The 24,798-nt window shown below is 40.6% G+C and overlaps 1 protein-coding gene across 8 annotated transcripts in view; it reads right to left on the reverse strand.

Annotated features, from left to right (window-relative positions):
* Positions 1-24,798, reverse strand: part of dlgap2a (discs, large (Drosophila) homolog-associated protein 2a) — a 167,091-nt gene that overhangs the window by 133,395 nt on the left and 8,898 nt on the right. For all 8 annotated transcript variants that reach the window (XM_069535794.1, XM_069535793.1, XM_069535795.1 and 5 more), the window contains exon 2: positions 22,099-22,153. In XM_069535794.1, the coding sequence (XP_069391895.1) occupies positions 22,099-22,153 (55 nt within the window). The remainder of the gene's footprint in view (positions 1-22,098; positions 22,154-24,798) is intronic.

Consider the following 24,798-nt stretch of genomic DNA (forward strand, 5'->3'; position numbering starts at 1 on the left):
AGTTTAAGGGACAAAAGGAGGAGACTTGCACATGTGGAAGCCTCGCCATGTGTTGGAGATAGATTCTGCAACACTGACAGAGAGTCTGACAACATCTTGGATCCATTTCAGATGTCTCCGCACCAGGGACCTTTCAGTGCGTGTATCGGAACACAGCAGAACTCTCTAAATGGGAAAGAGGGGATAGCTGAGTGGCAGTATATGTGTAAATCATTCAGGTAAGGAGGAAATAGAGGGGACTGAGGGAAAAGCAAGAGGAAGATAAGATGAAGAGTTCCTGGGAAAAAGCAATGATAGGATTTTGGCCCCTGGAACATTACCGAGGTGTATCATGCTGTGAGAGATGTTTTTCTTTATCATTTCTCCCATACAAAATATATATACAACACCCGGCCAGACACTTGTTCTTCTCTTGTCTCCCACACAGAGCCAAGCCAGCACTTTTCATGCCTGGTACCCCCTGTCTCTGGGCCGGCAGCCAACGTGGATGAATGGCAGCTACCGTCGTCTCCAGTATCCTCATGTTCCCCCTCCATGGAGGTTTGTTCCATAACGGAAACTGTTCGGAGATGATGTGCAAGCGTGTGGCTGCAAACTATTCCTCCTAGAATGGCACGCCACACCTCAGCAATCTTCCAAATTCTCTCAACCGGGGGGGGGGGGGGGGGGGGGGGGGGGCACACAACAAAGCTGATTGCAGGAAGAGCCTGCGGGATTAAATCAGAGCAGATCCGTGTTTTGTCTTATCAGTGAGAAAACAAAATGTAGTTTTTGTGCTCCCAGGTAAATCTGAGCAAAGACGCCGGTGGAGGATGCAGACACATGGATGCTACGAGGGGGAATTCTGTGCTTTCAGCCCTCTGTTCTTCTCACTTAGAGGATATCCCGAGCTAGGAGCAAGAAGCTTTATTAATAATTAAAGCTTTTAGATGGAATTTCATCAATATATGCTGACTCGGGTCACTTCTTTACACCGCTTGACAGTAATAAAGGGTGTCCCCACCATGATTAATAGCCACAATTTTGCAAGTGGTCCAGGTACGCCAATATTGAAATTTCTAATGTGTGGTCAAAACACTATGAATAATAAATAAGGGGCAGTGAATATTCTGTAGGAACGCTGATCATTAGAGTAAGTATTGCACTTGAGTCTTCAGGGCTGACCCTAAAAACTGATGCAGAAGTACAATACCGCCCACCTGTCACAGCTCCTGCCTTATTATAATCATTCCTGAAGCCTGTTTAAATTCAGTCTCCTACTCCACTGGTGTTGACTTTGCAGTGTTTAGGCAGACTGCTAAAACCCTCTCCAAACAGTCTTCTGCGTGCGTGCCTGGTGCCATGGGCTGAAGTATCAGGCTGATGCGTTGTGATGGCACACAGATTGAATGCTACATGGGTCCGGGGTCCGCTCCGCTAGTCCGTACACCCAGTGCAGTTTCCTCCCCAGTGTTCCGCGCGGTGAGGAAGTGATGTAAATCTTCTGCAAAGGCCTGTGAGTTGCTGCAGCTACAGATTCACCCCTCTCAGTCGTGCAGAGGAAAGATAAGCTGACTCACAGTGCACGACAGGTGAATGCTAAGCAGTGTGAGTGAATCTTAGAACAGGGCTGAGGAGGAAAGAATTGGATAAAGGAGTTGTTTTGGTTTTTTTAATCTGCAGTTCCAGCCATTAGAGTTTTTCCACATGCAGCTAAAGCATCTACAACTTCATCAGATGTTCACAAAGCAAAAACCATAGCACAGAGCTGAGGGCAATAGTCAGCATTACAGAACATGAGTTACAGATCAGTGATTTCATGTGCAACCTGTGTTCAAACATAATGTTTCTCTCTCTAGTAAATATCCCAATTTAGGCACATAGCACCATCTCATGGTGTCACTCAGAAATTCATCTCTAATCAGACAATATAGAGGAATAAAGCTCACAGCACAACAAATACTGTAATACATAAATCTAAGCCGAGAACTCCAGTATGATTTAATGTTAATCTTGTGCCAAAGCAAAGTGAAGTGTGAATGGGCATTCACTACTTATGACCTCAGATGGAGGAGATAGAGAATTGAGGTAAATGTTTCATTTTCTAATTATCTGATGCTGGGCGTCCACTTCACTCGCAATGCATCTCCTTCTTTTTTCAAGTAAATTGTAGAACACCACAGCAGAATTTCACAGACTAAAATAACCGATTTGGGCAACATCCCCAGACAAGCTGTTCATATTTAACATACTGATACTCATTCCACTACCGTCCCTATACTTTGAAGCACAATCAAAGCTGACGATGTTGGTGGTGGCATCAGACAGCACCGGCCCCACATACTGTACTTAAAGGAAAGACACAAGCTCTACAACGTCATGAATTATTAACTGCTCTGACTCCTGCTTAAAGTGAGGCGAGGCTGCAAAGTCACTTAATAACAGCAGGTTCAAACCATCTCAGAGCGGAGGATGTGGCAGGCTGTGGAATTACATAATCTGTGTGATGCAGGCTGGAAATAGAGGCGGCGATAAAAATGATGCCTTCCAATTAAAAGGAGGCTAGAGCCGAAGTTGTAATGGCATAATAATATAGGAGCTGGTGATGCAGAAAATTAAATAGATGTTGATGCTTCATGAGTACAGGGGAATGCATGGACTGCACAAAAGAAAAGTGTGTCCAATGAAAAAAAAAAGTCAAAACCTAATTATGAGGCTATTTCAACGAGGTGATAATTGAATGACAGATTGAGCTGCTGTGAATGTTAAGTGACAGCTCACACAGTCCGTGATTATTTATATTTATACCTCAACCCTCAGTAACATCCATCCTTCACACCTTAGCTTTTGACTATGATGACAACCATATGCCAGGTTGTCTGTTGCAGTTCAAACAGAGAGCCATCACTCCTTTTGATTGGACGTTCTCCCCGTCATGATGCATGAGCCGTTTACCTGCTACCATTAACAGGGAGGTGTTATTAGCATTCTTTATGCAGATGCTTCCTCAAGGCGGAAACCCACTGCTTGGGTACAAAGTGGCACACTGATGCATAAACCTCGTCTGTCGATAATCTTAAGACATATGGCAGTGTGTATGTCTACTGAGTGTACTACACTGATTAGCTATGATGCAGAGCAGCATGCAAACAAAAGCTGTGGATCACCACTAATAGACTATGTCTCTCTCCCTCTCAAGCCCCACCGCATTTCGTTGAGGCAGGTGTGTGATGGTGAAACACCATTACTGTCGTCTTAATGAGAGACCCGTGTGCGTTTCCCCCTGTGGCGCTACCAGCAGGGCCTTATTTGGGCCTGCGCCGTTGGACATGCTAGATAGCAGAGATAACCTCCATCTGTCTTCATGACTGTCTAGCCTTTATTGCTTTAGGAGAAATGTTGCTTTCACAAGCTCTACCCTACGCTCGGCCAGGAAAACCAATATTTGCTTCTGCGTCTGGTCCTGCATGATTTGTAACAGGGCCAAATCATGCAGGACTGACCAAACCATTATCGTAAAGAAAGAAAAAGTGATTTTGCTTTTCAATGGCAAATTTCAATGTATATAAGCCTATGAACAAAAGTCGACATGTTAGCATTATGCTTTGATGTAAGTGCTAAGTGTTTGATTGATACACTAGCTTCCAGTTAGCAAGGTAAATGCCCAAGGGGCTCGAAGTGGCGACATCTCGTGTCACAATACTTACTGGTTTTTTTACGTTTCAAAAAGTGGTCCACAGTTACTTCAATTTGGCTGCAATGCTGTTAACCCCTGAAACATCAAAAGTATTTTGTGGACTTCAACACTTCAACCACCCCTCCATCTACATAGTGGTGAGTAGATAATGAGTGAATTTTCACTTTTGGGTGAACTATCCCTTTAAGGGTGGTCTCCTCTGGCTCTATAAAAGAGTCAGGGTGGACAGAATCCACATTATTTCACTCAGCCGACATTCATGACAAGCCAACACAGTCCTTAAAACCCATCTATACCCAATGTCCAACTTGGTAAAGCATCTCACCCAGGGATAGTGAATGTGACATACCCATGACCTCCAATATACCTCAAAGGAATGAGATTTATCTTGTGACCAGTGAACTTTTTTCACATCAGTTTTACGAGACAGGTAAGAGCAATGATAAATATATATTTTTTAGCTAACTTACCGATGTGGCAAACAGTTTTCCTTGCATACAACATTCACACTGGTAACGTTAACTTTAATGCAAGCTGTTCAAAACTATGCAGAACAACATGATCAGTAAGAAATGATGATAAAATATAGTACTGACAACATGCCTACATTTATGTGAGTAATTACCTCTGTTAATAGAATTAACTATCGAGCAAATTTATTTTAACCTTGTGTTAATTCTGAGTCTTTTTCCTGCAGATTGAAAATTAAAGATGCTGATTTAGGTCAAATCTGAAGTTGTCATAGTTCACGTTAGTGATGGTTGACTCTCACAATTTCTGACAGTTGTAATTGCCACATGATATTTCTGTTACAGCCTTCTTGCTCTCACCTGGATGACAGCTTTGAATTTGGTGGCTTCTGAAAGAGTTTTAGACGCTTGTCTGTGCGATCAACTGTGCTCTTCATAAATCTGAGGGGGAGTCTGAGGGAATTGCTTCGATGTCAATATTACTCACGGACCACAGTTTTGATAATCAAGTCACTCATCAGGCTGTAACTGAATCATTTTTTTTAAATTTCAAAGAGCTGAGCTGAATGGATTTACCTTCACTTCCCAGAACAAATTTGAAAAACAAAACAACAGCCCTCAAAATCTCTATCCACATTAATATATTATGTAATAATTAATATATTTCTGTCATTTAAGCTGTTCCACTTGTTAGGATGTCTTTGAGCTAGAAGCAAAACAAATGTTGGGTCAATGTTAATTGTAAGATAAACTGTAGATGTTGTGTGCAGTATAGAGAAGTATATTCAGATATAACTTGGTTTCACATAATGTCCTTAGAGTTATTTCAATTTTGAGTTCACTGTCTGTTGTATTCACTTTCTCTTTCCCTCCCCTGCACAACCTGCTATTATTCTTGTCTTGTGTTATGTAGAATATGTGACTCAGGTATGAGAAACAAAATGTTCCTGCTCCTTACACTGCATGCCTGTTTTACTTTCCTGAAACACCATGATATTTAGAGCACTATAGTGCATGTTTTACTCTATCATCCACTCGTCCCAGCCGGGCTCCCTCACACCGAGTCTCATATGAGTTTGGACAGTCGGGGACGGAAGCCCATTCAAACATCTGTCACATCACAGCAGTAAAGGAACTGAATCTGCTGCTCTGTAATATTCTCCAGATAATCTCTCCCAGTGCATAAAAAACTAATCAAGCCAGCTACTCCACTATCTAATGCAATTTGATTAAGTTCAATGTGGCCTCTGAACCACTGAAAGCTTGCAGCAGAGTCTTGTGTTATTTGTGTCTTTGTCCTCCACAGGATTATAACGAGGTGCTAAATCATGATCTTGACATTTACACTGTCGATTCTTAATGTCGACTTTGGTCTTCTGGATCCAAGATTATATAACAAAAACACTTGCTGCTTTCAGACATGCACTCAACTACACAGATGAATGTGTGACTGCAAATGTCTGCGTGAGACCCTCCAGAGTTTCTGCAGACGTTCTCAACCAAGCCCCTTTTCATAAAGTCCGCAGAAAGTCTTCAAAAGTCGATGTGAGACACAGCAGGGGATCCCCTGCTGGATTCAGCATGAGTGACCTGGTGGGGATTTATGACACGTCTAACATCTGACTGATGCAAAAACGAAAACGGCTTTTGTCCCACTGTTTCATAATAGTCTCATTATTCACATTTAATTGGAGTTTCAGATTATTTTGATTCAGTCTACCTCTCCATATTGGATTCAGATCTTTAATCTCCTGTGTTCAAGAGATTAGAGAACATCCCTACTAATGGGAAATGTCAAGACTACTTATCCTAACAAGAAAAGGCTGGTGCTTGTCATAAAACCAAAGATCTTTGAAACATTTTCCACGACTAAGTAAGCATGGCCAAGCTTTTGAGAGAGTGCCGCAAAAAGATAAATCTCAAAACTCAGGAATTCTGCTTCATATCATGACTGGGTTTAATGATTAAATCAAGGCTTAACATTAGATTTTATTCTTAGCATTTGGGCTTTTTTTAATATTACACTTCCCTATGTCTCTCTTCCTGCCCCTCTTTCTCGTCACTTTCCCTTTAACTCACACATTTAACTTTAACCCTGGGCAGTGAAGTATCCCGATGAGCTGTGGAATGAGGTTGACATTGGTTGTCTTTGATCATCTGCCCAGTTGGAGGTCTGACTCTTGCCGCAAGGGTGAGAGTGGCTATGAGAGTGGTTATTCCCCATATTGCTCTGTACCAAAGCGTCAATTAACTAATCGATGTGCTGCATGAAAGAAACGAGAAAATATTCTTCTAATAAAAATACTACATCAGGAAAAGCATGTCAAACGCACAAAAAATGAAAAAAATTTCGTCGATGCTTGACGACATTTTGGATGTTTTCTGATCAATTTAAAATCTAAAAAATGTACATCTTGTGTTGTTTTTTTCCACACATTTGTAAACTTTGACCTTAACTTTCTCCACCTTATCCTTGTTAGGTATTGACATCCATTTATTGTGAACATCTAAACCAAAACCTTATAGCTAACCTTAACCATGACCAATTCACAGCTAAACCCTAACCTTAACCTGAGCACAATTCACATGTGACCCCTAACCTTAACCAGGACTTTAGGACTCAACTTTTGCCTCATTAGGACAAAGCTTTGGTCCCCATGAGTACTACTCGTCCTGTCAAGGTCAGTGTTTATACTGGAAAAGGAAAAGTCCACCCACCTACCCACCCACGCACGCACGCACGCACACACGCACACACACACACACACACCATTCAACACACAACCTTGATAAAGGAAGATTTCACAAAAGAGGCAAATTTGCCAATTTGTGTAAAGCATTGTGAATTAAAAGAAAGAGCCAGGTCACTCCAGAAACGATGATTCCCCCAACAAAGACGAGTTACTGATGACACATCAAGAAAAAATGAGTGAGTTTTTCATATAAACGCTATAATTAAAATGGGGTGAGTCATAACTTGAAAGAGAGCTGCAGCTGATGTGTCACTTCTCTGTCATTGAAAAGGAGAGACTGTTAAAGTATCTGTCCACGCATGTGTGTTATTAGTGAACTATCACTGTAAACCAATGGAGTGTTAAAAATGTGTATGTGAGGGATTTCTAGATTATTATTTTGAAGGATGAGCGGTCAGACGGTCCCTCTATCGGCATAAACATCACAGGTGTGGTGAAGGCACGCTCAGAGGGAAGCTTACGGTCAGAGAGATCAGATGGGCAAAAGAAGAAACAGAGAGTGACAAGTACTTATGGCATCTACAATAAAATATAGTTTTGTGAAAGATCAAAGACAGACAAACTCCACAAAAACGTATTGTAGTGCTTTTTGACGAGAATCATGCGGCATCGCTCTGCTGCTGGATTGACCTTGATAAACAGTGATACCAAACACACATCCACTAACAGTCACCTTGTCTCTGCAAAGATACCGCACAAAATTCGTGAAAACGGCTGGACACACACTGATGAATCAAGTATGTTAGCCAACAAACCATCTAATCAATTCAAAATAGCAGTCGAAATCTCTGAAAGGAGATGTCCTTGAGTTTTACTTACAGGCTGGGCTGAGTGCAGAGGCAGGCGACACAAATACAGAAAACTTCTTCTCCAATTTTTGAGCAAATCCCATGTCTGTTGAAGGTATTGTTTAATTTACTGCTTTCTATGAAATAATGTTTAGGGGTTTAAATTAATGAATGAGAAAATGAATGGTCAATAAATGATTTACTAATGATCTGCAGATCAGAAAAATAACTTAATAAGTAAACAACTTTAGGGTTAGCTTCAAGTGGTTGGATCTAGTACATGTACCAAAATGTTTATATTTACTAATATTACATATTACCATTACCACTGAAGGCGTGTCACTTACATGACAAAACTGCGTGTGTAACTTTAATCTTCACGATACAACACTGAATTTTTCTAGATCAGATCCTAATAATATTAAACAATAAGTCAATGAACACAAGTAACTATCTTTAATTTAGCTTGTGAATTATTTTTCATTTAAAGACAAAGATATTTGCTTGTTCCAGCTTCTCCTATGTCAAGATTTGCTGTTTGTTCGGTTCATGTTATTTGAATTTAAACTTAGTCTTTTAGACTGTTGGTTACTTGAAGATGTCACCTCAGGCTCTGGGGAGTTTCTATGGATATTGACCAATTGATTTAACTCGTGAAAATAACTGCAGATTGATATTACAACAAAATAATTGTCGGTTGCAGCCCTGAATGTTTCATGTCTTTGTTCTCCATTGCACAACAGAGAATCCTGATCAAAACAAAGCATTTTGTTAGTATTGAACTCCCTGCCTTGCATTTGGTTTGGCTGTGATCCTGGTTAATCAAATCACAGCTAGCCTCTCCAGACAGCCGGCTGCTGCATAGGCCCGACGGCTACAGCCGCTCCACAGATAATGTCACTTCCTGTGAAAACAAATGGATTCTGTTACCAGGCATGGCCACTGTTATTCGTCACAGCATTAGCACAAACAGAAATAAAAGAAAGAACTAAATTTGAACTGTGCTAAGTGCTACAAAGATGACTATGCCGGCTGTCAGACAGAGAAAATGTTTTCCTCGGGGAGAAGTGATAGTGTGAGTTATCGGCTCCCTCTGAGTACTTGAACGTCTGACAGTGCAAACAGTAAGACAAATGTTTGCATTGAGATTGGCCTCTGCAAGCTCTATATTCTCTTATTTTTATGCAGCAATGACAATCTAAATGTGTGTGTGTCCCAGCAAAGACAACCACACAATGATGAATGTGAAGAGACGAGACAAATAAAAAGTGCTGTACACAAAAAGAATAAGGGACATACCAAGTGTTTGCCTGCAGCATGTTCAGACAAACAGCTGCGGAGCTCAGTTAGACTCTCCTCGTCTGAAGCTCCAGGCTGCCAGACGGGAACAATCTATTCAACGTACTCACTAATAATGAAGGCTGAAATTAATGGTGTCACTTTTCGTGTAATTGCTGCAGTGGGAGACACATGTTCAGAACACCAGGTAACAACAACTATGGACTACAGGAGCACCAGAGGAAAGAGTGATGCTTTAGTTTAGCTTGTAATGGATCTAGCACTACAAGGGGTCTTAGGCCCCTCAGTTATAGAGAGCTGCAAGCTGCCGAACTCTGAGTGTGACAGTGAATCATTCATGAATTAAAACATAATACACTATAGTGCTACTTCTTAAATTAATGTTGTTTTTCTTTGATTTCAAAACAGTTGCCTTATTTCACTGTTATGTAGCTTTTCAAGGTTATTGCATTGTTAAATCAATTATTTTTAAAAAATGCCCCCTAACAAATATTAACAGTCACTTAATCCTGGAGCCAGGCCTGATTTGTGACACTGATAAGCCCCAGCATGAAACTGTTTTTTTAATGCTGTGGCTTTCTGGTATGCAGTATATCATCATTTTGAACCATTAGTTATGTGTTTTAACACTTATTTTGTAATTTAATGGCAAAAATACATGGATAGGTGTAAATTCTCCATCTCAGGCTAAACGATGAATCTGTAAAGAAGAGGTTGAAAGGGTTCATGTCACTGTGGTAATTATACCGTACATATTATCAATCTATTATTATCTCTGTCTCAAACAAAATATGTCTGATTTAGAGGTAGACAGGTTTTCTTCTTTCTGCTTCAGTCTAATGCTTTGATTGCAACTGATCAAGTAAATGTATTATTACAGATATTAGTGTCTTGCCTGCTACTGGCTTTTCACAGCAGCACAAATTCCACGTAATTTAAAGGACAAAAGATTGTCAGGGGATCTTCTAAAAAAAGATGTCTGTATATAATACTGAAAATTACATTCATAACTGCATGTGATCTAGATAAGAATAGATTCTGATTAGTTATCTTGCTTAATGACATTGTACCAAAAAGAACTGCATTGAATGGCTGCATCATAATGCAGTATATTCAATGGATTTACTTTTGACAAAAATATAATTATACAAACAATAACATTTCCATTCCCAGCACGCAATGAACTCAATAAATAATGTTTTATTTCCACGTATCCTTTACATCATTATTTTTGACTATGGATTGGTTCTATTATATTATAAGAATTATATTTTTGTAAACAAACCTTTCCCCAAAAAAGAGGAGTTAAGGGACTTTCATCCCTGCAAAGTGTATATAGGCTACATTCTATCCCACAACCTCCACTTTGAAGAAAAGGGTAAAAGGTAGACAGTAGCCTGAGAGGCAAGATCCAGGGCCTCACTAATGAAGGACAACCAGCGTTTTGATCGTTTTGTTCTGAAACTGTAGAAGTGATGGGGGCAGAAGTGGGATTCACTCTCCAGTGGAGACTTCATCCTTGCAGCTGACAGATGAGGGAGAACGAGCACTTCAGTTTAAATATGCGCTCAGTGTTTCCAAATGCCAAACTATGTTACATCAATGCAAAGTCACTCCTGTACAGCACTGGTCAATTGTGGAGAGAATTGTAATGAGGGTGAAGCATGAAGCATGACATTCGGACAGAGGCGTGAACTGAAAAAAAAAAAGAAGAGGCAATGTATTCGCGATTAGTGATGAGGTGCAGCATGTTGTGTGTCACACATATACAAACATATGGATTCATACATACTGGTTTCTGCCTTTAACTCTTTTTGTTTGTTTATAAGCAAGTTTATGCAAAAACTATTGTGTGGATTACCATTAAACTGGAAGGATGCTGTGTGGGTCAGGGGACATTTTGTTGTGGATCCAGATCAGGGGGTGAATCCAGGAATCTTTTTTTAATCACCGTCTTTACAATTGCAATTTTTAAATTTTTTTTGAGGGGCACATTATCACAGATTTCCCAGGAAGTAATTAATGGATCTAGATGAAAACAATTGGGTTTTTTTAAGCGAACCAATATGAGTGTGTGAGATTTGGTGCAGCTTGATTGATTAAATTAGAGGGAGCTAGTGTTCAAGCGCCGGTTTCAATGACTTGTTTGGTGCTATAAAAACATCATGACTGACAGGTGAAACTGACTCAGAATTGGTCAAGCAAATGTATCAGCAGAACCTCGCAACCATGGCTCCAAATGCTTTAGATGGCAGCGTTTGTTTCTGAGATATTTTGGAATCATGTCTGAAGGAAGTGGAGACACGTCTTTACACACAGTCTCTGCTATAAACGTACAAACTTTGAAAGAAAGTCTGAGCTAAGTTTCCACACTTGAGACCTTAGGAGTGTCGCAGACAGCTCGCTATTTCTCACTGTCACCCTCACACACACACTCATGGACAAATACTGTCCCACTTTGTTTGGACTATCTAGCTGCTCTTCAGATTTCAGATGAGCTTGCTACAATCACCCTCCACTGTCACCTTACAACCTCAATTTTATCAAGCTATTCCATGGAGGGATCTGGCATTAACATGCAGGCAGTGGGCTGCTGCTTCCCCCTCAATTTCCTCAGGGAACGAAATGCAGAGGGATTTCTTTCACTTCAATGTACATAGTCACCCACATACATTAAAGTCAGCATACAGGTTGCAATGTTAACCACTAATGAGATAACAAAGGCCACAACCAAAAATGACCATCATTTAGTGGATTGTGAGCCATTTACAATGTTTTGTGATGAAAATGAGTCAAATTCAAGGAGAAACCTCTGACTGAAGAGGCAAAGAGGGCAAAAAGTTTCATTCTATTTTCAGTTCCTCAAGTGGTTGTTAAGGTTCTCATGAAATGGCTTAACCTGCAAGATGCAGGGTTATATTAAAAATGACAATTAAGAGAGTGGATACCAGACTTATATTCGGACATCAATTTTGAAGTGATATTGGGTCAGGGCAGGTTTGGTTTGATTGTTTACACTGCACATGGCTGTGATAGGGGAATATATTGGGCTTGGTTTGGGTTCGGACTCAAAAAACAAAATTCCTGTCTGGTTCAGGTCGGGCTCGGTTAGGTTACTCTGGGGCATGGACTGCAGAAAATAGCAGTCCAAGCCGATAATGTAATCTCATCATGAGGTTGCTTTAGTAACTGGCTCTAAAGCTTTGAACTCAGACAATCTTAATCAAAAGATGATTAGCTGAGATTGAAAGTTAATTCTTAACATTAAAAACAGTTGTTGACATTTGCTGAATTAAATCATGTAAAAGTAGTTTCTGAATATCAGCAAATTGACCTTTTGGTGAAGTTACTTGTACATCAATACTTTCCAGTATGAAATATCGACAATAAAAACATAAATCCCCCAAACATATATTTTTGTTTATTCCTACCTTCATGATACATCTAGAATTGCCTTCATCGGAGCACAAACCTCCCCCAGGGCCAAACAATCCACATCCACTGTCATGTCTCCTGTGTCTTTTATAAAAGAGAGTTTTCATTTCTATTATGGACTGTTTTCTTTTTGCAATTGTGTTTTAAGTTTTGCTCCCGGTGTCCCTCTCCTGTGTCCCACTCTGTCACTCTCTGTGTCCCTCTCCTGTGTTCCTCTCTGTGTTCCACCTTGTGCTTCACCCTGTGTCCCTCTCAGTGTTCCTCACAGTGGCCCTCTGTGTTCGTCTCTGTTTCCTGTTTTATTTTGTAGTCTCTGCTCCTTGTGTGTTTTCCCCCTGGACTTCCTGCCCTTGTCAGGGTCACCTGTATGTCCTGTGCTACCTGTCTCTAGTTTCTCATTAGTTCAGTGTGTATTTAAGTCTTTGTGCTTTCCTTGGTCTTTGTCAGTTCGTTGCTGTGAGATGCCGCACCATGTCTTCCCATGTGTCGTTCCACCAGTCGCCGTTCCAGTAAGTCTCTAGTGTTTCGTTGTGTCTCCCCTGTTTTTGCTTAAGAGCATTTTTGAGTTCACTGTTTTTGTTATTATGCGCTGCCTCAATTATTAAAGGACACTTTTTGTTAAAAACCTTTTGTTCTGCCTTTTTGGGTCCAACTGCTCCCTTACCCTCTCCCCACAAAACGTAACATTCCCAATCACAGGCCCCATCCCTTCACTATGGATGGAAATTTATTCAGTAGATTTTGCATAATCCTGCTAATTAATAAACCAATAAACAACACAAACCACCCTCTTTTGATGGAGGTAATAATTATAAAAGAAGACATATTTTTCTTGAATTTGCCTTGTAATAAATTTAGTCTTATGTGAGGATTTAAAATGTTTCATGTAACTTTAACACCTGCAGTTTTCTTTCCCATGTGTCTGTATCTCACTTGTTATTGGCTCAATCATTCATTTCGTGTTTTCATCTCTCTTTACTTTTACAGCAGTTCTGTTATAACACATATGGAGGGGATCTGCTCATTCCAGCTCGCTCCTACAGAGTGATCACTATTAGTGCAGGATTGACGTTATAGCTCTGAGCATCAGAATGGAGTTTATAGCTCTTCAGCATCAGTGTGAAATGGACCATCTACATTTGCCGTTATGGAGACATACTCTATATAATAGGCTCTTGTCTGATGATGGGTACGCCACCATAAGTGCGTGCATGTGTGCCTGTGAGTGCTGATGAAGGACGGACAGGATGCAAGCAGTAAAGATAAAAGCGAATTAAACGTCAACACAGCACCAAAAAACGGGACCACCCCCCATTTCTCCCACTTCAGCCACCATCGTTCATCTATTAATGAGCAGCTTGCAACCCAGAGTGACTCAGCGTTAAATCAAGGCTTACTCCCCGCTCACTCATTCTGTCAGGGACAAGCTGAGACAGAACATCCACAGAGACCTGCTGTTCTCCCATCAGACACTGTGTAGTTCAAGGACGTGAGCAAGACGCACTTAGACACGTAGGCAGGTACAATAGGTGTGTGCCGTACATTTGGAAGGCGCTATGATGAGCAAATATATTTTCACTTACATTCAAATTCATTAATATGGTGAAATGTGCTAAAAGTCGTGTGGTATAGAATCATTGCTCAGGTAAGGGCACTTGGAGAGCTCACACCTCGTCCAAAGCTGATTGGCCACTTTACATAGACATCGATTCAAATCAGACACAGCCGGATCATTTTCCAGATCTGCATCAAATGTCACCTGCTCAGAGATATTAGTGCTGTTTTTTAATAATGATCTCTTCATTATTTCTTGAGAATTAGGAAAAGTTAAACAAAGTGTGGAAAATGTTCCTGGATCCACCCCCTCAATTGAATCCACTCCATAATGTAATGGATTCTTTCTTGGCTGATACTTCACCCTTCCATCACGTTTCAAGGAAATCAGCCATTAAAACATAACCTCCTTGGTAGAGGAGGTTATGGTCCCACAGTGTGCATTAAACTGTGGCACCATAAACCTCCTGAGGCTTCTGACAGATCGCCCCATGACCTGCTCATATAGACTATCTGAAGAAGAATATGTCTCCACTTCAATGAAACTAAAATACACCACCAATTTGTACGGTTGGAGCCAGAGTCAGTGCAGTAGCAATCAGGGGGATGGAGCTGTGGTAGTGAGGTCCCGTCGATACATGTACTCAACCAATTGTCAGTCTCAGCTGAAAATCAAGGCGTTTCAACCCATCAGATAACAAATTAAAACCAAACTTTCCAGAAAAACTTGCTCTTTGCCAAACAGTGTGTTAAGAAACAGCAAGAATAAGAGACACATGTATTTAACGTGTACTTTGACTATTAGTTTTGGTCCATGTCCCATTTGTTAATATGGAGGAGGCAATATTTATGACCTACCAGATGGCAATCAAGATGCATTGGCTTCAGTCCATTTTTATATACAGTCTATGGGCCTGACTATGCCCTTTAAACTCTGCATCACGAATATTCAGCTTAGCTGCACCTTGACCAGCACGTCCTATACAGATTTCTAATTTTGCATGAGATGTTCATAACGTATTGCTGAGTTTCCCCTCTAATCCATATGCTTCTTTGTCATATTTGTTTACAATCGATCTGGTGCCATGGAAGTCGGGTTGCACACAGACTGAGGTTTGGAAGAAGAGGACATGTTTCAAAGCTACCCACTCGTGTAGCTTTTCAGTGGGGGAGCTGCAGTAGATGAGGAGAGAGGAGGGAGGAGAGAGTCGAGGATGCAGCAGAAAGTAAAGGAGGCTGAGGAGGAGAGATAGCGCAGGACTCATTATCAGCTACAGCAGTCCAGAGTTTAGAAGACATGAGGAGAGCTCCTTAGGGCTGCCAGTGCGCACACACACACACACACACACACACACACACACACACACACACACACACACACACACACACACACACACACACACACACACACACACACACACACACAAACACACTGTCCCCTCGCTTTACAGCTCTCACTCATTCTTTCATCTTTACTCTGGTGCAGGCATAGCAGAGGAAGCATTGTGCAGAAGAGTATTGTTTTCCACCCTTCAGTGTGTGTGTGTGTGTAACTTAATGCATTGACACATCTTTATCAGTCTTGGTGAGATAGTTTCCTTAGAGGGGAGGGTATCTCCAGATGATTACATTTGGGAGCTGATCAGTCAAAGGTTGAGGTCAAGAAAATATGGTCATAAAAAATGTATTTTCTATGATATCTCCACAAATAAAGAGACAAAGACAATATGAGTCAGATAATTCCAAAATGCATTTCCCAGGTATTTCTGCATCCTACTATGTACATGACTAAAAGCTTATGTAGATCTAAAAGTAATGTATGATCATATGGCAAGCATGACGTCATCCTGACCTCACTATAGTCAGAAAATGACATCATATACCGTAGTTATAAATTAAATTCTGCAACCTATAAGTCAAGAAATAAGTAACCCTGCTATCTAATTTAAGTTAGTATGCCTTATTGTGGTATATACATTGTGCAAAGCATTTCAGTGTCCCTTGTTACTCATCCACCTCATGAAACAGACAAGTTTTCCATTTTATCAAGTCTAACAATCCACACCGGCTTTCAGAGAAGTTTGTGAAATCACTACACAGTGCACCCAGGTTTTTTAAAGCTCTGTTTTTTCCCCACTGATGCTGGTAATACAATTTCCAATCAAACAGATCTGCTGTTGTCCCTGTTGTTGTGCTGATGTTTCTTTTTCTCATTTCACTGTGGGCTGAGAGCTACAGTGGCTTGTCAGAGAATAAAATAAATGAATCAATATAAACAAGCCAGATTTTTTGGTTGTGCTGCTGTCAGGACAGTGACATCTGAGGACAACAGAGGTCAGAACAGAAGTCACCTTGGAGTAAATAGGGTCACAGTACTGCTTGAATACCAATTATTCTTCTTGTGTGTATGTGAGGGTCCCTAGTGCCCAAAATCTTACAAATCCAAATTGCAATAAAGGACCTCAATATGTGTATGACCTCTATGATAGTTGAGGAAAAAAATGAGCTTCATTTGTCTCCATTAGAGAATACGAATGCACATACAGTGAAGATCTAATTGGGAATGTTCTCAAATATGATTTGATGCTATGTAGAACCAGAGACTGCTCAGTAGTGTTCATGGTGTGGAGCCGAGCTCCCACATACATGCTCCACCAATTCTGTGCTATAGTCTTTGCTGTCAATCATGAAAATAAGTAATTAAAACCAGATTTACCGGAAACCTGAGCACTTGAACATCTCATCAGTGTCATAAGAATAATCTAAAATGACAGAAACCATCTTTTCAATTTGGTCCATGACCCATTTGCTGAAATGGTAGGATCGGGTATATGATCTACACTGCAGCCAGCCATCAGGGGGCGATCAAGATGATTTGGCTTCACCTTTGGGAAGCTGTTATGTTGTCCAAGTATATATATATAGTCCACATCTCATTTTAAGACCAATATACTTCACAAATTGATTTGCTATTTCGCCAACATGGGAGCAGGGAGGGGAAAACGACAACTTACTCTATCTGAAACTAGCAAAGACACTTGTGTTGCACTTGGTGCGCTGGGTTTCAGACGAATATAAGAAAATACACTAAAGATGATCATTTCATTATGAATATTAAGAGAAACATTTCAAACATTTTTCTCACCATCATTCACTCTCTTTTGTGCTGTCTGGGTGTTCCTTTAGAAGACTGGGTAAGAAGAGCACGCAGAGTTGGCATCAAGGCCGCTGAGAGCTATCAGAAAGAGACAGGCTCTCCCTGGTTGTCTCTCTTTGCAACAGATTGATATCAAATGTGCTGGAGGACACATTGTGCATGTGTGCACTGATTGACTGTAGTGTGTGTTTGTGTGTCTCTGTACAACGTGCATTCACAAAAGCAGGCTGGACACACTCTGAGGAAAAGCAACAGCCTGCCAATAATTACGCAGGCTAATAGAGTAGCTTCTGCTTTGCTCCCTTGTCACTGAGATTCACAGCGGGACGCGGAGGCAGGACGTGAATCATTGAGATGGACGTACTGCGACTCTGGACAGAGGCAAATTTAAAGAGAAAAGACTGATTTAGTTCAGGACTTTAACTGCATCTGGATGAGGACACAACAGAAACTTTCCCGACTGGGGACACAAGGAGTATTGAAGATGCACTTTAGAAGTTAGTAACTTCTCTGGTTTGAAGTCTTTTGAGGTTCTTGTGAGGACTTAAAGTTTAATTCCCCAAATATTTTGTTATGATTTTCATCTCTTGCTTTCTAACGTCCCTTCTGTATTCCCAGAGTCCTCCTGGCCAACTTGTTTCCATGGAAACGTGTCCTCAGACAAACCCATCCACTTTACCTCAACACAAAAAAACTGAAAGAGTGAAATGGGTTATTTAAGTAAATTTATGTGAGTGTAACCCAACAACTTCCTTAGCACTCGAGCCGGCAATCTATATTTGATTGATTGAAATTGTACATTCTGGCAAACTTGCTTGGTTCCTTCTGTGTTTGTTGACATTTATAAAGATATATTATTTATTATTGTCTAAATGTCACTAGGACAAAGTGGCCTGTTGTCAGGACAAGCACTGCTTTACAAGTAAAAGCTAAATAAATAAGTAATGACACAGTCGTGGAAGCTGTATCTCTGATCAAATGCACATTGAGGCAAGAAAATTCATAACTGTAGTGTCACTGGAGCTTGGCAGTGTCAGTTAAACCTTTCTTAGTTTACCATAGAAGTTATATTTTTTTAGGTATTTTCCTCAATACTGCACATTTCATATGTTTACTATCAGTTCAGGGTTCAGTTCTTCTTCTTCTTCTTTCTATAAAAGGCTTTTTGGTTCTGTGGCCCACCATGTTTTCACTAGTTCATTTCATCCAAATTGTATTATTTGTCGTTTCCTTTACCCCAGAAAAGGCCTTTTATATTTAAATACTTTATATTTAAATACTTTATATTTAAATCGAGGGGGCCCACTCTACAGAGGCCGCCATGTTTTTTTACATTACTCCAGACTGGACAAACTAAACACCTTTTGAGTTTTTATGACAACTGAAGCTACCACAGGTTCTTTTTCATGATTGGAAGGGGAGGGTGGATGAGGGGTGTTCAGCTGCAACATGCAATTTCATCATTAGATATCACAAAATTGTACACACTGTACCTTTAAATAGAAAATTGAACCAAACCTTGAGCACTGCAGCTGGAGACATTGCATGTCCCATTTATAAATCATGAAAGTGATGAATGAAGATTTACTGGTTTCATAGACACTCTCCTGTTGTAGTGAATAATGCAGGACAAACAATTCCAGGTACACACTTACCTGCACACAGAGAGCACATGGGAAATGTAAACTGAGGTAATGGGTAATAGCAGTGTGTGTGTGTGTGTGTGTGTGTGTGTTTGTGTGTGTGTGTGTGTGTGTGTGTGTGTGTGTGTGTGTGTGTGTGTGTGTGTGTGTGTGTGTGTGTGTGTGTGTAAGTGAAACAGAGGTTAGACTCAGGGGAAAACAGAATCAATGATGATGCAAGGGCATGAATGCAAAAAACAAAATGTCCAGATACCGTAATAAAGGTTCCCACAATGCAACAGTCAGAATGTGAATGTGAACCAGGACTCAGTAGCATTAAGCTCAGGGTCATCCTACAGTCAAATATGAGATTCAAGGGAATTGAATAAGTGGAAATGTATATTTTTTCTAAATATTAGAGCAGGACAGAGGCTCTGAGTCAGGGGCATATGATAATAAGAGGCCAGAAATTCAGCATGGATTTGAGAAATGGCAACAAAATAGTGAAATATTCACACACTAATTAATATCTATAAATAGGAATAGTCTGTGAAGTTGTGGCATTAGAAATGATGAGTGCTCATCAGCACAAAGGGCTCTGCTCGAGGAGTGCATTAGGAGCAGAGGGACACACAGATAACAGAGAGTGGAAGATTACGATAAGCCCCAACCCTCCAGTTTCTGAGCACAGGCTTTCAAATGAGACACAGGAAAAAAGGGAGAGTGTGAAGGGACGTGATTCAGAGGATGAGATGGATTTGCAGGTGCCGGGAAACTGGCCAGGAGAGGGCGCTCCTCACTTGACAGACTAGCCGATCAGAGCACATGCACACAGCACGCACACATACACAAACAATGCAGCATCTTCAGCGTATTCACCAGCAGAAGACATTAGTCTTGTTGCGTCTCATATAATCTGACTTTTTAGCATTTTCCCAAACACCTCTTTGAACCCTCCTCACTGCTCCGTCAGACTCAGGTCTGACTCAACACTACTGAACAGTCTAATGAGCGTCCTCATCCAATGCCTGTGTTCATTTATGCCATCAGTTTAACATATGCAAACACACAGCCCCGCATTGCCCGATCAGACAGAAAGAAATAACGCTCATTTAGCACAGACACATCTACTGACACAACAAGCTGAGGTTGCCATGGGAACAGGATGCCATGGTAGACTTGATAAATACCGAAACTACTGGGGGGCACAGAGGTTGTCAGCAGCTGTGGAAGCTGCAGAACGTTACTCAGCAGAAGGATATGAGTTTGTGTTTCAGATCAGGAACGTGTGTCTGAATGGTGGTGTGTGAACTTTGAGAGAAATTTTTTGACCAAAATCAGATGCACCACAGATGAGTTTTCCACTGTACTGTGTCTTCTTGACAGCACAATACATCAGAGTAAAGATATTTTCAGAGAAGGGTAACTAAGCTAAAATAGAATTTGCAAACAATTGCAGCCATACTGATTACATGTATACAATGTAGGCTTAATCTATACACACACACACACACACAGAAAGATAATTAACTAAATAAACAGCTATGGGTCCCTTTGCCAGGGCTGCGTCTGCTAGAATCACCCTGGAAAAGTTTCAGAGCCTGAGTCATCCATATTCATAAGGTTATTTTAATAAGTGTCCACTCTGTCAGAACACCTTGTTCTAAGTCCAGTTGAGAAGTGCACCCCCGGGTCCTCCATATTCATACAGCGATTGTCGGCCACTAAACACACAGCAACTGATCCTGCTGGGAGAGCGAAGTCTTGTGAAAATACTCAAACTAACTTGAACTTACATTAGCAGATCTCTTAACACACTTTTCTGTAATTGATTTAACTTGCTTTGCATAAAAAGAGGACTGTTCCATAGCATTAGAAACTCCTGGAGAGAGGGGACAGGATTCAAATTTGACCAGAGACAGGCTTGCACTTAACTTACACTTAACCCTTATCCTGGATATAAGAGTAAAGCTGCTGATTTAGAGGTTTGACAGGTTCCTTATCTGCTTAAATGCAGATCATCTCTCCTCCATGCCCCATAAAACATTAATTTCACGCTGCAAGATGCTGCAGTGATCAGTTCTAACTCCAAGTTTCAACCCGCGACACCTACAAAATCTTGACAAGTTTCTCTTTGTCACCAAGGTTGCTGTGCCCTTGCTGTTCTCTTCAGTATGTGTCTCACACCTGCACAGGAGTGGGCAGTTAGCTTTCTCTCCAGGTGTCCGAGATACACTGCTGTCCAAAGCAGACATCCGTCCTGCACTGTTTGCAGAACAAAGTGCATAACAGAGGGCAAAGTTCACCGCACAGGGCAGATGCTGTTAAGATGACAAAATGGCTGTGAGTCTGACGAATGAGCGAAACACGGCCGGTACCTTAGGTGTTAGGGAGGTTTTGTTAGTGGGATGGATGGTGTGTGAGCCCATGTGCATGCAGCCTTGTTGCAGTCGAGAGGTTAGAGAAGCCGAGTCGCCGGGTGTAAAACGAGAGGTAGGAGAAGTCATTATTGTGAGGACTGCAGCCAGGTACCTGAGTATATCTCCCTGCTCTTCAATTTCATCAGCAACCTCTTCACACCTGCAATAATGTGAAGAAGCCTGTCATCATCACAAGTTCGCAGCAACTGGCCACAGCGATTCCCCGCCCTCTGACACGTGAGTGGAGAAAGCAGAGAGCCCCATGTGATTTAAGGCCCAATAGTAACATGTACATTTTACTATAGACAACATTGTTTGCGAGCAGCTAAGAAGAACAAGTGTATTGTGAGATTCATAATGATAAAGTGGTCATTGGCATATGGCTTAATAGTAAGGAAACAGTAAGACATTATATACCAGCACTACTTGTATTTGTATAACATGAATCAATTATATTATTCCATATATATGCCTCTTATTGTGAAAATTATTTTTACATTTTTATAATCATATTACATACTAATGTGATCTATTCATATATACCATTTTTATTTTCATAGCATATTTTATACTGTTGTGAATTTCTAATATACATATATGTGTTTGCTTCAATATCTCCTTATACATAATGAACAAATATTACTGCAACAAGAGCTGCTGTAACAAGAGAATTTCCCTGGCTCTGGTTCAATAGTTGATCTCATCTTAAAGACTGTAAGGAAGAAAGTAGGAATATATATAAGCAGCAGATGAGATATGATGTACAGAACGTACACAAAAACAGGTAGACAGACAAATATGAACCACCCACTGAGCAGCCATTCCCCCAGCAGCACCACCCACTCATCACTCCCGCTGACCGACTGTCTCCTCCTGTGTGACTGATGTGTTTGGTGGTGAGGGGGACATCTGCTTGGTCCTTACCTGTGTTCCTGTCTGGTAAGATACAGCAATGCTTCTGCAGTATGCCTGGCAACACCTTCAGAAGAGAACAACACAAGGGTAGGGTGAGGAGAGATGAGAGAAAGAGAGATGTTAATATCACAACAACTCAAAGCAGATGAACAAGGTGGTGGAGACAACATAATGCACAGCAAACAGCGATGAATAATAATCATACGATGTCTACTGCAGAAGTTATAACAGAGACGAGCAAAGTCACGGGTAAAGTGCACAATACAATTAAAAAGCGCACAAAATGAAACGTCTCTTTACCATAAATAAAATTGGGGATTTCTCCGGGTTTGAACATTGTCAGAAAACATTTTGGATAAGTACATAAGTCAGTAATATATTAGATCGCTATAGACTATATTTTAAAGAGGAACTGTTAAATATTATATCTGTATGGTGACAGAAAGGGCAGCAACCTCATCGGTCAGTGTGGTGTGGTCATGTTTAGAAGCCTTCTCTGCTCCCTCAGAGGTTATATCAGCAAATCCAACAGCCAGTTACTGCAAGACTCTCAAGCCCGAGGTTGATGTCACTGATCATAATGCATGATTACAGTCCATTTGGTGAAGAGTTCTATAAAAAGTTAATACATCCAAAGGTATATGTCTTAATATTCCACTGTCATCACCTGCCTTTATGTTCTTGGGAAACACTGCAGAATCATTTTCTGATGAATTAAAGTGTGTTTTAGATTCTCTCTATGATCAGACTTTGCTGTGACAATAAACCAGATTACGGGTTTTCAAAAGGTACAAATATGCAGGATTCCCGAGAGAAAGAAGCCCAGGGAACCAAATTGAAGAGGGAGATATGGAAGAGGCTCAGCAGGTTTATCTTTGTTCTTGCATTTATCTGACACAGTCTCTGATCGTTCCAATACTGCAGCAGCCAATCCCCTGCTGACATTGGGCCTATCTCCAGCCTATCACAGGGCTGACACATAGAGACAACAACCATTCCCACTTATATTAACTCATACTGGCAATTAACTGAACCCTGTGTTCGGGCTCTGGGAGGAAACCAGTGTACCCAGAGGAAACCCACGCAGGCACGGGGAGAACATGCAAACTGTATCAGACAGCGGTTCAGACCCTGTCAGTGCTACACGACTGTGGCGCCTGAAGGAATCTAATGACTTTTGTAAAACAGTCAGACCTCTTTTCCTTCTCTCTGGTGTTAAAATCCCTGACTTGCTGGTTATCTCAAAACTCTCAGACCTCTGTCTCACCAATTGTTTTTTTTTTCATCCACTCTGGGCCTGAACCAGACTGATCAGATAAATGTCCGTTTTAATCATTGGAACATATATAAAGGTACCTCTTGAAAAGAGAGAAAAGACCAGATATTAAAAAATGGCTTGTCTCTGGGGACATTCATTGAGCTATATCAACCCACTACATCATTCATGCAGGAGGAAGACCTCGGGCACTCCTGTCGTCCAGCTTCTTTTTCTACTTGACTAGCAGCACACCAGGAGAGATAATACTGTGATAATATAGACTCTTCCGCACTAGTTGTGTTGGTAAATTTATCCTTAGAATTCAGTCAATTCATGACCAACCCATAAACTCCATTTAAGCTTAGTTTGTAAAGGACAGTGTATTTTACTTTTTGACTTTAATTTAAGAAATCTAAATATTAATAACCAAATATTAATCTTAACCAAAGTTGTGATGAATCTCTCATTGCAGCACGATGACACCTGTTTATGAGGATGAGGTCATTGAAGACTATGGTCAATCACTTATAGGTGACAAAACTGCTTTTCTGTTTACATCAACATTTCAGCCAAAATGCATGTAGGCAGATTGGTAGACGTCTGAGCATGTCCCCCTTGTGTGTTTTATATGTCAAAATATTCTGAGTGGAATAGTCAGTCAGCATCATGGCTGAGTATTTCCACCTTAACAATGCATTAAAGAAATGCCAGTCTAAAAGAAAAGAGTGAAGTCAAAAAAATAAGAAACCTATTCTGTCCATTTGTGTATGGAGCTCAGAAGCTGGAAAAGGTTTCAGGTGAACCAACTGCAGGTGAGCTGTGTGGATGGGGAGACGGGGAGCAGGGGCGGGATCATTGTAGCATATTCATAGATCCCTATCAGGTATTGTGTAAAGAAGGTGTAGTTACATTTAAGCTATTTTTAGGCTGTGAGGGGATTTTTTTTTTTTCATTACAAAAAATATGTAATTTTGAGGAGCAAAGAAAAGTTTAAATGTAAAATGTACACTGCTGTCCAGAAAAAACCATGCATCACCAAATTTAGTTTAAACTGAAACATTATGTTATTATGTTGACAGTTTCATCTGCATTCTAAAAAATACTACTCAGATATTATTACTATTAGTACTGTGTATGTTATTGTACATTGTACTTATTATACACTTATATATATCTATGCCTGAACCATGTTCCTGTACAGTTTACCATGTAATTATATATCACAACATTTCACCTCACTGTATGTGTCATATCAGATTAATAGATATCTATATCTCCATCCATTCATTCACAAAGAAGTGTTAAAAAAAGTTGAGTGAGAGAAATGGAAGGCTCTGCGGAGATTAGAGACACAATGATTGGTTTGTAATGACTCAAACAGCTGCATGATGTACAATTCTAATTTATGCTGGGTAGCTGGCTGGCAGGCAGAGGAGTCGTACTGGAGGAGT

Source organism: Paralichthys olivaceus, chromosome 12, assembly GCF_024713975.1.
Source record: "Paralichthys olivaceus isolate ysfri-2021 chromosome 12, ASM2471397v2, whole genome shotgun sequence".
In the NCBI taxonomy this organism is placed as follows: domain Eukaryota; kingdom Metazoa; phylum Chordata; class Actinopteri; order Pleuronectiformes; family Paralichthyidae; genus Paralichthys; species Paralichthys olivaceus.